This window comes from Macaca nemestrina, chromosome 13 (genome assembly GCF_043159975.1).
Source record: "Macaca nemestrina isolate mMacNem1 chromosome 13, mMacNem.hap1, whole genome shotgun sequence".
Lineage (NCBI taxonomy): Eukaryota > Metazoa > Chordata > Mammalia > Primates > Cercopithecidae > Macaca > Macaca nemestrina.
In genome coordinates, this window is record NC_092137.1 from 9037132 (window position 1) to 9053316 (window position 16185).

General features: G+C 41.3%; 1 protein-coding gene across 8 annotated transcripts in view; it reads right to left on the reverse strand.

The window, feature by feature from the left end:
* LOC105486520 (membrane bound glycerophospholipid O-acyltransferase 2) overlaps positions 1 to 16185 on the reverse strand; it is a 146476-nt gene that overhangs the window by 36910 nt on the left and 93381 nt on the right. For all 8 annotated transcript variants that reach the window (XM_011749422.3, XM_024794312.2, XM_071076197.1 and 5 more), the window contains one exon: positions 12750 to 12845. In XM_011749422.3, coding sequence (XP_011747724.1) covers positions 12750 to 12845 — 96 coding nt within the window. The remainder of the gene's footprint in view (positions 1 to 12749; positions 12846 to 16185) is intronic.

A 16185-nucleotide genomic window follows, 5' to 3' on the forward strand; every position in this document is an offset into this window, starting at 1 on the left:
ACTTTATAGTCATTATAATTGAATGAGTAACTTGGAAAGGAAAAAAATATATCCACATAAGAAAACCACTAGGATGCATCTTATCCTTTAAGGATTACATTAGCTTACAGACAGTGTTAAAAAACAGTTAAGGCTGGGCGTGGTGGCTCATGCCTATAATCCCAGCACTTTGGGAGGCTGAGGTGGGAGAATTGCTTGAACCCAGCAGTCTGAGACCACCCTGGTCAACAGAGCAAGACCCCATCTCTATAAAAATAAACAAATAAAAAAATAAAACCACCAGCAAGGCTTTTATCCTTTAACTATTACATTAGCTTACAGACTGTATTGAAGAACAATTGACAAGAAGTTATTTAACTTTTTGAAACAATAATATAATAAAACCAGGAAATTGTGTTTTGACCCAAGGTAGACTGTGCTCTATACATGCAGAGGAGAACATGTTTCACAGAACCTGAGGACACTGTGGCGCACACAGCATCACCCCATGCACCGCCAACGAAAGGGGCCAGGAGGGGAGGGGGCTCCAGGCTCCAGGCTTAGACCCCTGGGGGTCTAGTTCTGACCTGCTCTCTTCTAGCAGCCCACACCGCTCAGTGCAGAAACTCAAACTGCTGCCTCTGGCAAACAGAGGTGTCTTTCTCACAACATCAGCAAACTGGCAGCAAAGGTTTGCTTTAAACATTCCTACCACTGGAACTTTGATTCACAGACCTGGGCCCTTGAGAAGCTACAGCTCATTCTCCTCAACTTACAGGAAGGTCTTATCAATGACAAATGTTCTTAAACTGGAAGTACTTAAGGGAGGAGATTTCTCTCAGGTTCCCTTAAAAGTCAGTTCTTACATTTACATACTCACTTCTCAAGGAATCATGCTTCAACCAACCTAAATCCCCCAGGTGGCTTGAAACACCTGATTGCTATTTCTGCTTTGCAAGATACCCAGGAGGGGGCCTTGCCCAGCCTGGAGGCCGCAAGGATGAGAAGCAGTGTGTGCCCGGGAGGTCACGTGGGCACCACAGACAGAAGTGGAGCCGGGGGAGAGATGTCCTGGGATGCACCAGGCACTCGTGCAAACCAAGTGGTGAGCAGAGAGCAGCCTGAAAGAGAAGGGGGGCTGCCCCGAGTGGCTTGGGTGGCCGGGCGTGTGGGAGACCTTGGGTTTGCTGTCAGGAGGGACAATGAACGCAGGCGCCTCTGTCTCCACTTCATGTCCGTCCTCACAGACGTCCTCACAAGGGCTTTATCGTTTTCAAGTCCTTGAAAATGATAAAAATGCCCTATAATTTCCATTTCCCTGGGGGAGAGAATCACTTTTCTCATTCTGCCTAATTCTTTTCATAGTTTAGCTCACTGGTGAGTTACAACATTCTCTTCAGTTCTAAATTCTAATTTCCATGCCACCTTAAAACATAGTAACAACTGATAAAACAACTATTACATTTATTTTGTCAATTCAGTGACACAGTAAGCTGTCAGGTATATACAGACAAGATGTTAACAAAAATGTAAATAAGTGCTCTGAATGTCCTTCTTGTGCCCACTTGGGCCCCTGAACCCACATGCAACTTTTATTCCATCAGGTGCAAAGGACACAGAAGCTCCTGTGAAAGTAAGCTGTGTGGGAAGGACAGGTGATGTATGGCTGGGAGGACAGATAAGGTGTGGCTGGGAGGATGGGTGACGTATACCTGAGAGGATGGGTGACGTGTGGCTGGGAGGACAGGTGACGTGTAGCTGTACTGCTGATTCCAAGAATCATGCCCTAACAGAGCGGGAAGGAAGGCAGGAAACAGACCTGAATACTCCAGCCTCTCTCCAAATGCTACTCCCTCCACCCAGACTACTCTTCCTGGAACCGTTTCACAAGGATAAGTTATTCCTCCCTCTTCACGAATCAGCTGAAGAATCCCTTTGCACACGAAGCCCACCGGACAACTCGACCTCAAGCAGCTTCCCTCTGCCCACAAAAACACACACACATGCACGCAAATACCCTTCATTTCATCTTAGTCCTTGGTTGTTTCCTTCAAGGTGTTTTAACATTCATAGTTGTTTTCTTTATTAAATCTCAGTGGTTGTTTTAAAATCTCTCCCTTGTTTAGAAGGTCCATGAGGCAAGGAACCTAACAGTCCTGTTTGCCACTGAATCTCCAGCATGTAGCACAGTGTCTGGCACAAAATATGTGCTAAATAAATTTTTTTAAAAATTTCTTCAGGGTCTTCCTCTGTCACCCAGGCTGGAGTGCAGAGGTGCAATCTCAGCTAACTGAAGCCTCGATCTTCTGGGCTCAAGCGATCCTCCCCCCTCAGCCTCCCAAGCAGCTGACACTACAGGCACGTGCCACCACACATGGGTAATTTTTTAATTTTTTGTAGACATGGGGTTTTGCCATGTTTCCCAGGCTGGTCTCAAACTCCTGGGCTCAAGCGATCCACCCGTCTCAGCCTCTCAAAGTACTGAAATTACAGGTGTGAGCCACCATGCCTGGCCAATAAATATATTTAAAATATAAAATAAACTGAATCTAAGTGTCCAGTCAAGATCTATTACTCCTTCTGTAAGTTAATTATACTCTCTCCCATTTGTTCTTTCTTATCTGTGCTTGAAAGCATTTATTATATATTGTAATGATTCATTTATTTTCCTATTACTACAAAAAACCCATGAGCTACTTAACAGGAACACTGCTTTAATTATTTCTGTGCCTTCAGTACCTGGCACCTAATACACTGTCAGTGTGCTGACGGATTTATAGAAATGCCTCGTCAAGTTTTGGTTTCATTTCCTGATGGTCATTAGCTCCATACATTCCCTTTGTTTTAAGAGGATGGCAGTCCCAATGCCTCTGGTCCAACCTGTCAGCCGGGGTGTAGCACATGGAGAAACAGAAAGACAGAAGACAAAATTATCATAGGGAACTATGCAGGAGTATGTTGTGGATGAAAATAAGAAAGGATTATAGGAAAAGTTCAGTAAGGGATGAGCAGATTAAAGAGAGCTCAGAAATGCAAACTGGAGGCCAAAACAGACAGATGAGTCCAATGCAGCAGGTACACGGCTGGGAGACAAGAAAGACTGATGGGAAAGGGCACACCTCACCCTTCCGCAGCAGGATCGACTGTGCAGGAAGCATTTACAAATGAAAACCGTGCAATGGCGCACAGGACGTAACCGCAGTGGGCTTTCTTAACAGCATATTTTGTTCATAAATATCTGTTTCAGGACAATTAGGGTGATTCACACAACTATTTCACTTACATCTTTACTGACACTTTAACTATTAAATATCTGTTGACTTTGTATTAATGGAGCCTCAGTATCTAACCACTTCCTGGGCCCTAGGAAAGTCTGGGATACCTCGACATGAATTGGAAAGAACCTCCTGTTTCCCTAGTATGGAAACGGGAACCTGGAGAAGGTAGGGGAAGCAGAAGGCTTTGGAACTTCCAGAGTGAGGTCAGGGCCTCAGGATGGAGCTTCCCTTTCCTTCTATAGGACAACATCAGTATATTTAAGTGGCATTACTGAAATTTCCTCCCAATGATCCTCTGCTAAGAATGTGGGAAAATATGAAATGTAACTGTTCATAGTAATACTTCAACTGATGTAACAGTTTCAGCTAATATTAAAAAATTCAGCTGAGGTAAAAACTCTAGACTTCCTGAAATAAAACAAAGGATGAAAAAGTTAAAAAATATATTCACACATTTTTTTTCTCTACAAAGAACAAGAATAGTAGGATTTGGTTCTATTACACAGTAAAACTCAAATGTAGTTAAACATTACAAGAGAATGAATGCTAAAAATGAACAATTACTTTCATGATTGTTCCATTATCTCTGGGAGACCACTAAGCTTAAGAGAAGTCTGTATATTAATGCTACAAATCAACTAAAAGCATCCACTAGGTAACAGCTTGCCACCAGGACATGTGTTACCCAGCAACAGAGGCAAACTGTTAACTGTTCACCTCAGTTATCCTAAGTGTACAAGTACCCTGGCATCCAAACAAAATCCACTGACACCAAGTAACCCCACTTACCTAGCACCAAATGAATACAAAGTGAAAGGTAATGGAAAAGGCCATTCGTCTTAGTCATCCATTCATTCATTTTCTTACAGCTTCATTCAGAAAAAACAAGTACTTAATTAATGAGCACCTACGATTCACCAAGTACTGTTCTATGTGCCAAAGACACAGTGTGAACAAGACAGGCCAAGTCCTCGCTGTTATGAAATTTATACTGCACTGGAGAGAGACAGATTATAAACAAATAAACAGGTAGAGATACAGTGTGTCAGATGCTGCAAGTCCTGGGCAGTGAAATGAAGCAGAGTAAGGGGCCTAAGGAATACAGAACAAAGGTGGGAACCGGCCTCACCCAGAAGATGACAGTGAAATAGAGGACAAGCTCTGTGGAGGCCTGGGGTAAAAATGTTCTAGGAAGAGAGAAAAGTAAGTTCAACAGCCCCAGGAAGAAGTGTGACTGGCACGTTTGAGGATCAGTACAGAGGCCAATGTGACGAGCAAGGAGGACAGGAACAGAAGCTAAAGATGGCAAGCAGGATGCCGGATCCGGCAGGCTCTGCAGAGTGAGGACAGAGGCTTGAATCTGAGTGAGACAGGAAACTACTGGAGGATTTTAGGCAAAAGAGTGACTTCGTTTTAAAGGAATATATTCTGACTCTAGGTTGAAAAAAGACTGTGGGGGCACCAGAGGTAGGGGGAGGGGTCAGGGGGAGGAGGCAGGGGAGGTGGGCAGGGGAAGACGGTGGCTCAGACTAAGGTAACAGCACAGGAGGTCTGAAGTCACCTCTAGATCTATGCTGAAGGGAAAGTCAACAGGATTTGATAATGCATCCAATGCAGGGTTTCACACCTGGCACCACCAAGGTTTTTGACCAGGATAACTAACTAGGAGGAGAAAACTGACTGAGAAGGGAAATCAGGACTGCAGCTTTAGGCACACTTGGCACAAGAGGCCCTAGACAGCAGAGTGCATAGGCAGCTGGACATACGGGTCAGAACACTGAATCCTGACCCCACTTCACATCAGTTGTGGAAGACAAGGAAGTTATTTAACTTTTCTCAAAACGGTTATCTATAAAACACGGATAATAATGCCACTGTGTGGATTAAATTTAATAGTATCTGAGACACAGCAGATGTTTAATAGGAGCTGGGTCCTTTCTCCCATTCACACCTTTGCATAGTAACTGCCAGAACTGCCATGAAGCCAATGGCGCTGAAGAGACATAATAATCAAAAGGGAAGTGCTGTTTCTGGAGAAGCTCTCTCTTGAGAACAGGAAATGAAAAATGAAAGGTATGTGAATAACTACATAACAAAGTATCCACTGCCCAGTGAGCTATTTGAAGATCTGCACAGAGACAGCTGAGGGAACGCATTTCAAACAAGAGTCATTTAGTCTGGGCCTTTAAGACTGTGGAGGTTTGGACATGTAGATATGGCTGAGACAGACATTGGGATGAGCAACAGAACTAAAACAGAAAGAACAGGTGAGAAGGCACACACCAAGGGGGCCCTGCAGGTCCGTCACCAGCTTCTCAGCCTCAGGAAAACACTGCATTTTTTTTTTTTAATACTCTTAAGTTCTGGGATCCATGTGCAGATCATGCAGGTTTGTGATATAGGTATACACATGCCATGGTGGTTTGCTGCACCCATCAACCCCTCATCTACATTAGGTATTTCTCCTAATGCTATCCCTCCCCTAACCCTCACCCCACAACAGGCCCCAATATGTGATGTTCCCCTCCCTGTGTCCAAATGTTCTCGTTGTTCAACTTCCACTTATGAGTGAGAACAACACTGCATGTTTCTGATGAATCTTGTGCCACACTGCTTGGTGAACACACATATGTTCAGGGAGAAAGGCTTGGTTGGGTAGGGTGGGGAACAGACAAAGCAAACCACAAATGGATCCATCTCTGTTTACTCCCGGTAACTTGAATTACATTAGTGGCAGCCAAACGGAATGTTTCCTGTAATCAAACGTAGGTCAAGGGGCTGGAAGACACTCCCACAGAATGGGCCAGGATAAAGGCCCACTACTCACAGGCAGTCTAATGATTCACATCAACCCTATTTGCAACACAGCTGCTGGGCGCCATGTGTGGGGAAGATAATGAAGGGCCAAGGGGGGCCTTCCATGACTCATTTCAGAACACAGAAACACATCCACGATTAGACTCTGAGCATGAATAATGCTTTCTAAAAAGGACTGATGGACATGACAAGCACACTTGTGGCTATCAGATCACATGCTCTATCACTTCTTCTTATACCTGAAAAAAATGCTGCCTACAAAAGTACCCAGCTCAGCCTTCAAGAACCTATCAAAACGCACAACGCATGCTTAATAAACCTTAGTGAAGGAGCACACACGACTGAGCAGTAATAAACATTTACCAAACCTCTGATACAGTTCAGTTAGCTCTAAGATATATTCTTGACGTGAATGAAAAATTATTTCACATACATATTTTTTTGGTGGGTGCACTAAAAGCAACTCTTTCAGTACCACAGAAACAACATATTCTTTTGCCAAAAAATCTGTTCTTGCTTCCATCTACAATCTATTATCTATACGTGGGGCAAGGATTCACCTTTCTCTTCTCTTTCCAAACATCCCAATACCATTTACTGAAGAGTAGAGCCTGGCTTTCCCCACAGATTTCTGATCCCACCACTGCTGTTCTGTATTTTTATTTCTTAGATCCATGAGTCTCTTTCTCGGTCCTTCATCCTGGTTTCCTTGGTTTGTCTATTCCTGTCAGTCCAGAATATTTTAATGACTCCTGCTTTACAGACAGTAGTATGTCTTTATATCAACTTCACTACACTCAAGCATTTATTCTTCTAGAGAAAATTTTCAAATTATTTATCTAATTTCCCTCAAAACTCCAATTTTACCTGCATTACACCAACAGATTAACTTGGGGGAATCAGTATTTTTTTTTTCTTTATTTTTTATTTTTTTGAGACAGCCCTGTCGCCCAGGCTGGAGTGCAATGGTTTGATCTCAGCTCACTGCATCCTCCACCTCCTGGATTCCAGTGATTCTCATGCCTCAGTCTCCCAAGAAGCTGCAATTACAGTTGTGTACCACCATGCCTGGCTAATTTTTCTATTTTTAGTAGAGATGAGTTTTGCCATATTGGTCAGGCTGCTCTCAAATTCCTGGCCTCAAGTGATCCACTCGCCTCAGTTTCCCAAAGTGCTAAGATTGCAGGCATGAGCCACCACGCCCAGCCCCATTCGTATCTTTATAATACTGAGGGTTGTTTTCTTTTTTTCTTTTCTTTTTTTTTTTTTTGAGACAGGGTCTTGCTCTGTTACCCAGGCTGGAGTACAGTTGTGCGAACATGGCTTACTGCAGCCTCAACCTCCCAAGCTCATGCGATCCTCCCACTTCAGCCTCCTGAGTAGCTGGGACTACAGGCACACAGCACCATGCCCAGCTAATTTTTAAATTTTTTGTAGAGATGGGTTGCACCATGTTGCCCAGGCTGGTCTTGAACGCCTGAGCTCAAGTGATCCTCCCACCTTGGCCTCCCAAAATGTTGGTATTATAGGTGTGAGCCACTGCACCCAGTCACAATACTGAGTTTTATTATTCAAACAAACGGGTTGAATTTTTTTCCCAATTACTCTATGTTCTACAGTAAAAATTTATAGTTTTCTGCATAGAGGTTCTGTACATTTATTTTTACACATATTACCAGATATTTCATGGTTTTTCTTGCTTTTGAAAAAGGATCCTTTTTCTATCATATTTTCTAACTGATTACTGCTGACATGAAGAAAGCTATTTAGTTGTTTTATACTTCTCTTGTATCTATTATCTGAGGCTAACATGAGATCAAACAACTTCAGTAGCTTTTCAACCTTTCTGTAAATAGAAACTTGTATTATGGTATAAGTTTATCTTTACCTAATCAACATTTTAAATGTATCTTAAACCTAACAATTTACACATACACCCACACGCAGTTTCTCCATACTCTTGTGCAAGTAAAACTGTCCCATACAAGAGAGATTTCAGGTTGATTCCCCAGCAGGAGTCTGGGCTTTGCTTCTTGCGCTTTCTAGCATCAGAGCAACGGGCCAGCTCAGCACGAAGGGTGAGTCACTATCCAGTTCACCTTCTTAACCATCTGACACTCTGAACAGCTACGATATTCACTCTAATTAGGATCCAGTCAGGATCTTTTCTGCTCATGTATTATAACACATTCAAGGGGTCCCTGTGCCCAAATACTTCATCAAGGGGAGAGTCTGTCTCTAGGTGGCTTTTTTCTCTCCTGTGTCCATTAAAAAACAAAAAACAGAAAACCAAGAGCCTTCAAGTTCATTCTGCCACAATGGTCTCCTTCAGCTAATTCGACTGTCTAATCTTTATCAGTTCACTGATAATGGTCAAAAGTTTTCTCCTGTACTATGCAGCCATAAAAAAAGATGAGTTCACGTCCTTTGCAGGGACATGGATAAAGCTGGAAACCACCATTCTCAGTAAACTATCAGAAGGACAGAAAACCAAACACTTTTCACTTATAGGTGGGAATTGAACAATGAGAACACTTGGACACAGGGAGGGGAACATCATACACTGGGGCCTGTCGGGAGGTGGGGGGCTGGAAGAGGGATAGCATTAGGAGATATACTAATATAAATGACAAGTTGATGGGTGCAGCAAACCAACATGGCACATGTATACCTATGTAACAAACCTGCACGGTGTGTACATGTACTCTAGAACTTAAAGTATAATAATAATAATAAAAAGTTTTCTCCTAATGGATTAAAAGGTATTCTTTAAACTTGGAGTTTTATAAACAGGTTTTCTATCTTAAAAAGGCCAGGTTGTTTTTCTCCTACATATTTAAACATTTAAAACTGCATTTAAGTGTTTAAATGGCTTTATTTTATTTTATTTTATTTTATTTCTGAGACAGGGTCTCTGTCACCTGGGCTGGAGTGCAGTGGTGCAATCTCAGCTCACTGCAACCCCTGCCCCCAGGGCTCAAGCGACTCTCCCACTTTAGCCTCCTGAGTATCTGGGGCTACAGGTATGTGCCACCATGCCTATCTAATTTTTTCTATTTTTAGTAGATACAGGGTTTTGCCATGTTGCCCAAACTCCTGAGCTCAGGTGATCCACCTGCCTTGGCCTCCCAAAGTGCTGGGATTACAGGGGTGAGCCACCACACTCAGCCTTCAATGACATTTTAGAGGTCAGCAAAATACTTCTAAAGTCATGTCCTATACAGCTGTTTTTTAAACATGCGCTACGCTCTTAATGTCAATTGTCCTCTGATCTGTGAGGCCATGTGACTCATGCTTGCAGACAGGATGCAGGCAGAAGTGCTGCGTAGGCACACCCTCGCTTTGCTCATACTCACCACCCCGCCCTCAACTTAACCTAGAGGATTCCAGAGCCTGAAGGAGGTGGAACCACAAGAAGGAAGGAGTCTGGTTCCCTAAATGACTGTGGAGCAGAGACTCCATCCTCAATGAACTGTAATGTGAATGAGAAATAAACTCTTACTATGCTAAGCCACTGAAATAAAGTTACTGTTTTAAATGTAGTAAGCCTATCCCTAGATAATACAGAAATGTTAGGTAAAGGCCTTGAGACTGACAATAATTTGGAATAGCTGACCAGGGAAATAAAAAGGGTAATGATAATGACCAAGATCAAACTGATGGAGGGGCTGTGAGAGCCCAGCAAAGACTGGGCCACACAAATCCATACTAACACCAATCCACATGGTTGTATAATAAATTCAATTTGGCTGTGTTAAATCACTATTTAAATCGAATGGTTAAAAGAGCAACAAAATATTTTTAATGAAATATTATACGGGATCCCAAAATACAAACTAGAGAAATACAGAGCAGATGTGGCTGAAGCAAGACTGGAAGACCTAGAACCTCATCTGCTGAGCTCCTAAGACACCTGCAGAACCTGCCTGCAGAGTCCCAGGACTCTAAAGGTCAATGTGAAAACTCATGATTTTATGGTATCGCTAAGCTTAAGTTGCTAATGTTAATATTTCTGTTATCAACATTAAACTAAATTATTTAAAAGTATGTTTTTTGTTTCTATTTTCTACTATGAATAAATGCTTATTTCTCACTTACTATAATTCAAGTATTCAAAGCTCTTAATTTCTCTTTCAGATGGCACAGCCTTTGCCCACATGGCTCTAGTTTCTCCATTTGTGTTGTCTGTTACTTTCCCCCATTTTTCTCACTGTATTTTCAACTTTCTTCTGTACTGAAGTATTATTCCTGACTCAATATATATTTAATGCCACCATGTGCTAAGCACTAGGATGCATGATGAACAAGACCAATATGGTTGCAAATTCTCAGGAGAATTAAATTTTCTAAGTGATTGCAATTCTTTTAAACTTATATAACTATTTCCTAATTTCATTACACTATGATGACAATGTGACCTGGGCTACTTCCTCAAGCTCATGAAGGTTTTCACAGTGGTCCAGCATCTACTGATCCTGCCCATGAGGTCATGTTCTCCAGGAATACCTACTATCCATAAACCAGATTGCCAACATCTGCTCTCCTTTTCTGCCCTTCCAGGTGTATTTCCCAATTCCATTCGACAGCTTTGATTAACTGGCTTTTTAGTGCATTTAAACTGTTTTGTTTTGACCTGGGCTTTATTTGTTTTTGATGTAATTTCCTTTCATCTGAACCTATTTTTAAGATCTGTGTAGTAAAATATACTTCAATCTCATTAGGGAGAAAAAGTTATTTCCTCTTTCTCTTCTAAAATTCTCTTGTTTCATAGAAGTGACTTTTTTCCCTGAGCTCATACAACTTTGGTCCATTTCTATCGCTGAACAATTTTTTTGTCAGAGGTACCATGATTTTTCCAATACACGTATCCTTAAATTGGATTTATTGCTCATTACTTATACTGTCCAGATGACTCAAGACTAGTCCAAAGCAGGCCTACTGTATCTTGTTCACTGGAGAAAGCAGTCAAGCCTGACATAAAAAAACATATATAAAGGTTTATCTTCAACTTCCCCATCTGGTACCAAAGTGTTAGCAGATGTCACTTTATAAAGATGGAAAGCAAGTTACTTTATAAGAGCTTGTGCATTTATTTCACAACAGACATATTGTTGTGGGAAGTCAGGGACCCTGAACGGAGGGATGGGCTGGAGCCACGGCAGAGGAACATAAATTGTGAAGATTTCATGGACATATATCAGTCCCCAAAATTGGTACTTTTATAATTTCTTACGCCTGTCTTTACTGCAATCTCTGAACATAAATTGTGAAGATTTCATTTTAATGTGGACATTTATCATTTCCCTAAGAATACTCTTACAATTTCTTACGCCTGTCTTACTTTAATCTCTTAATCCTGTTATCTTCGTAAGCTGAGGATGTATGTCACCTCAGGACCACTACTGTACAAATTGATTGTAAAACGTGTGTTTGAACAATATGAAATCAGTGCACCTTGAAAAATATCAGAATAACAGTGATTTTAAGGAACAAGGGGAGACAACCATAAGGTCTGACTGCCTGTGGGGTTGGGCAGAATAGAGCCACATTTTCTTCAGACATGCAAGTAGGAGAGATATTGCTAAATTCTTCTCCTGGCAAGGAATATTAAATATTAAGACCCTAGGAAAAGAATTGCATTCCTGGGGAGGTCTATAAATGGCCGCTGTGGGAGTCTCTGTCTTATGTGGTTGAGATAAGGACTGAAATATGCCCTGGTCTCCTGCAGTACCCTCGGGCTTATTAGGGTGAAAAAAATCCCACCCTGGTGAATTTGAGGTCAGACCGGTTCTCTGTTCTCGAACTCTGTTTTCTGTTGTTTAACATGTTTATCAAGACAATACGTGCACAGCCGAACACAGACCCTCATCAGTAATTCTAATTTTGCCCTTGCCTTGTGATCTTGCTTTGCCCTTTGCCTTGTGATCTTTATTGGCCTCAGAAGCATGTGAACTTTGTTCTCCTTTTTTGCCCTTTGAAGCATGTGATCTTTATGACCTACTCCCTGTTCGTACACCCCCTCCCCTTTTGAAATCCCTAACAAAAACTTGCTGGTTTTGCAGCTCAGGGGGCTTCATGGACCTACCGATACGTGATGTCACCCCCAGCAGCCCAGCTGTAAAATTCCTCTCTTTGTACTCTTTCTCTTTATTTCTCAGACTGGTTGACACTTGGGGAAAATAAAAAGAACCTACATTGAAATATTGGGGACTAGTTCCCCTGATAACATATAATCAGTTTTGTTACAGGACAAAAAGACTCATCTAGCACCAGGAAGAAAATAAATTCCCTTCGAAGGAACAAATACTAGAAGTTATTTCCACTGCTCAACTGAATACTGGTGTTGAATGGAGAACACTGCAAAGAGGTGAAATGCATAGAAGTAAAATGCATCCTTGAGCATCTTCTCTAGGAAACTCAGACTGACCTAGCCCAAGGACCTAAGAACCAAAGGAAGACCCGTTAGGTAGGAAGAAGCAGAACAAGGCTCTTACTGACTTAGACAGTACTATAAAAGACTACTTACAAGAGGGAAATTCTAAATTTAGAAAGAAATTTTCAACTAAAATATTTAATAATAGCTTTTCACTTGAACTACTAAATGCAAATATATTTTGTTCTTTAACCACCTTGTTAGAATGGATAAACAGGCCACTGAATCAGTTTTCATCTTACCCTGAAAAATCAGCAGAATATTGTCCATAGTCAAAGATATAGACTCGAGTAACTTGGCACACTGTGAGGTATCCCAGAGCAAACACAAAGCAGTAACTGCAAAACAAAAATAAGCTACATTAATGAAGATAAAAGACTCATTTTGTTAAAGAGTACATTTTAAAGTAATTTATTAGCTAAATGACATGGTTCAGAAATTAAATATTACTAGATCTACTCTACAAACAGCCTTCTTTAATAAATTAGGAAAACTCTTTTCTAGCATCTGCTTCAGTTTACTTGACTATCACCTTCAATGGTAAATTCATTTTATTCATTTCCTTGTGAGAGACATACACACACTAATTTATATATCTGAAAGTCATGATCATGAACATAAATACGTGGTTAGTATGTGTTCCATTTATTCCTCCTTTCTAGGACACAAAAGTTAGCACAAAAACATTTGGCTAAGGTATACATTAAACAAATTCTTAATAGAATTTTGAAAAAAACTTGTCTTCGATAGTCTAAAAGCATACCTTCTTAGTATGAGTCGGGTGGCATTTACACACATTTCATAGCCATGAACACTTAGTGATTTCTACAAACTTAAGATGCTTGGAATATAGTTAAAATTAAAAACACAGCATGGGAAAAAGAACTTATATATCAACAGGAGAGAAGAGAAATCCAGAAACAGACTTCAGAATATTTAACATTGAATAGGATGAAGGCTGCAATGCAAATTATCAGGGAATGGATGAGTTGTTATCTAATTGGTTCAAAATCTGGGTGGGGAAAAGAAAGCTATGCCTTCATCTCACACCAAAACAATTCTATGCGGATTAATGAATTACATGTAAAATATACAAGTACAACAAATAGGAACTGTGACTAAATATTCAAATGTTCTGAAATTGGGGAAAGACTTTCTAAACACATATGATATAGAAGAAATCAAGGGGGAAAAAACCTTTAACTAAAAAAAAAATTTGACCAAATAAAAATCTTTGTCATGTAGGCAGTTCAGGTGGTTTTATGAAAGTTGTTTCAAACTTTTGACAAATAGTTAATTATAATCTTTTGAATTATTCCTGAGCAAAGAACAGGGAAGGAGAGCTTCTTAATCCAAATGTTTAACAAAGTTAATATATTCATGATTGCTATATCTGACAAAAATAGCATATATGGATACCCATACACAAAGCATTGAGAAATCACATTTAAAATAATTTCTAAAAATTATGTGGCTGCACTTTCCAAAGATGCCCAAAACAGTATCTCCCATTTCATACGCTCTTCTGCAGCCTGTGCTGCTCCCTGTCAAGAGGAGGAGGCTACCTCTCTGCCCACTTCGAGTGTGGGCTGGCCTTCTAACTGCACAGACCAGCGGATTACAGAAGCAACATTTTGCTAGTTCCAGGTGCGAACCATAATTAACCTGGCAGTTTCTACTTTTTGCCTTTCAGAATTTGGTTGTCGGGAAGAAGTGTGACTATCCTGAGACCACTACATGTAGAGATTCTGGAGGATGAGAGACCATGCACAGAAAGAGAGAGAGAGAAAGAACAAGAGAGAAAAGGTGGGATAAAGGAAGGGTTGGGGATTGGGTTGGGTCTAGGCCCTAATCAAGGAACTGATCACACACATCTAGGAGAGAAGGAAGGAAGGAAAAAGGGGTGAAGGAGAGAGGAGCAGGGTGGAGATGGAGAGTGAGGCACCAAGGAGCACCAAGTGGTTAGACATGTGAGTGAGGAAGCTAATTCCACATGGAAAAAAAATGATGCTATCCAGTGGAACCCTTCCTGAACTGCTTACCCACAGTCATAAGCAACCTAATACAGAGCATCACTTTGTTTTAAGCCACTATGTTTTCATGTAATGACATAATCAAAACAGAAACTGGTAACTGAAAATGGGGTGCTACTGCAACCAAACACCTTCATGGAATATGTCAGATAAGAAGCCGTTTCTAAGAATCCTAAGGGCATGCCTCTTAGACATTCTCTTATGATAGACTTAAAAAAAGTTTTTAAGAAGCTCAAGGGTGTTGTCACACAGCACCCCAACTCTCAAAGTAGAAAGGAGGCTGTCTAAAAGAGATTTGTGGGTGTAGTTTCTGTCTAATGTAGAGGATTACAATTAGATACACAGGAAGCCCACATAGTTCTCTAATGGGCTTATAAAAGATTAGACTGAAAAGGAGAGACAGTTCAAAATGAAAAGAGAAGTTTAGGTCCCCAAATTTTACCCATAGGAAGCAGTCTAGCAAAGCTATTCAAATGCAAAACCTGGCCATTTCTTATGAAAAAGGACGACTAGTCCATGGTGTGGAGTCAAGAGCTCAGAGGATGAAGCCAAAAGCCACACAGATGCACTCAAGGGACTGGGTCTGGGCCCTAATCAAGGAACTGATCATACATATCTGTCTGGATTTCACAACCACCGTGGACTAGGGCTGAGAAGCATCTTACAGTCCAATAGTTTTCATTAACAATAGTGTCTCCTACAGCTGTCCTATTGCTGATCATCCCTGGATACTAGGTGTGTGAGGGGCAAAAAGCTTGCCTGTTAGTCCGCTGGCCTTCAGATCAAAAAGAACTGTACTTGGGGACCTACCCCAAGAAGCCTCATCCAGGCCTGACTTAGACGACAAGATCAAGAACTTGAGCTTGATGTCCTAATGAGATGAGACTTTGGGGATCCTGGGAGGAAAGTGAGTAAACTTTCATGTAGGATTCATGTGAACTGTGGGGGCCAGAGGACTGGCTGTCTTTCAAGACTGCTGCTGTCAATAGCATCCCTCCCTGTTGTACGTGTCTAACTCTTTACATCAAGAGCTGGAAGAAAATTCTTGCTATAGTTTGGATGATTGCCTCCTCTAAAACTTCATGTAGAAATCTAATCTCTAACGCTGGAGGTGGGGTCTAATGGGAGGTGCCTGGGTCATGGGGGCAGATCCCTCATGTAGATGAATGCCTTCCCTGGGGGATGTGGAGGTGAGTGAGTTGTCACTCTGTTTATTCTCTTGAGAGCTGGTTGTTAAAAAGAGCCTGGCACCTCCCTGCTCTTTCCTCCGCTCTGGCCACATGGTCTCTGCACACACTGGCTCCCCTTCACCTTCTGCCACACGGAGAAGCAGCCTGAGGCCCTCACCAGAGGCAGATGCTCAATGTTGAACTTTCTAATCATCAGAACCATAAGCCAAATAAACTTTTTCTCTTTATAAATTACCCAGTCTCAGGTATTTCTTTATAGAAACACTAAATTAAGACACTTTCCTGTCCCACCCCCCTTGAATCTATGCTAGACTTAATAACTTGTTTTTACCAATAGAATACAGTGCAAATCATAGACAGAATTAAAAATCACATGATATCTCAACAGATGCAGAAAAAGGATTTGGCAAATATCCTGAATGCCTCTATGATTAAAACCCACAGCAAATTGGTAT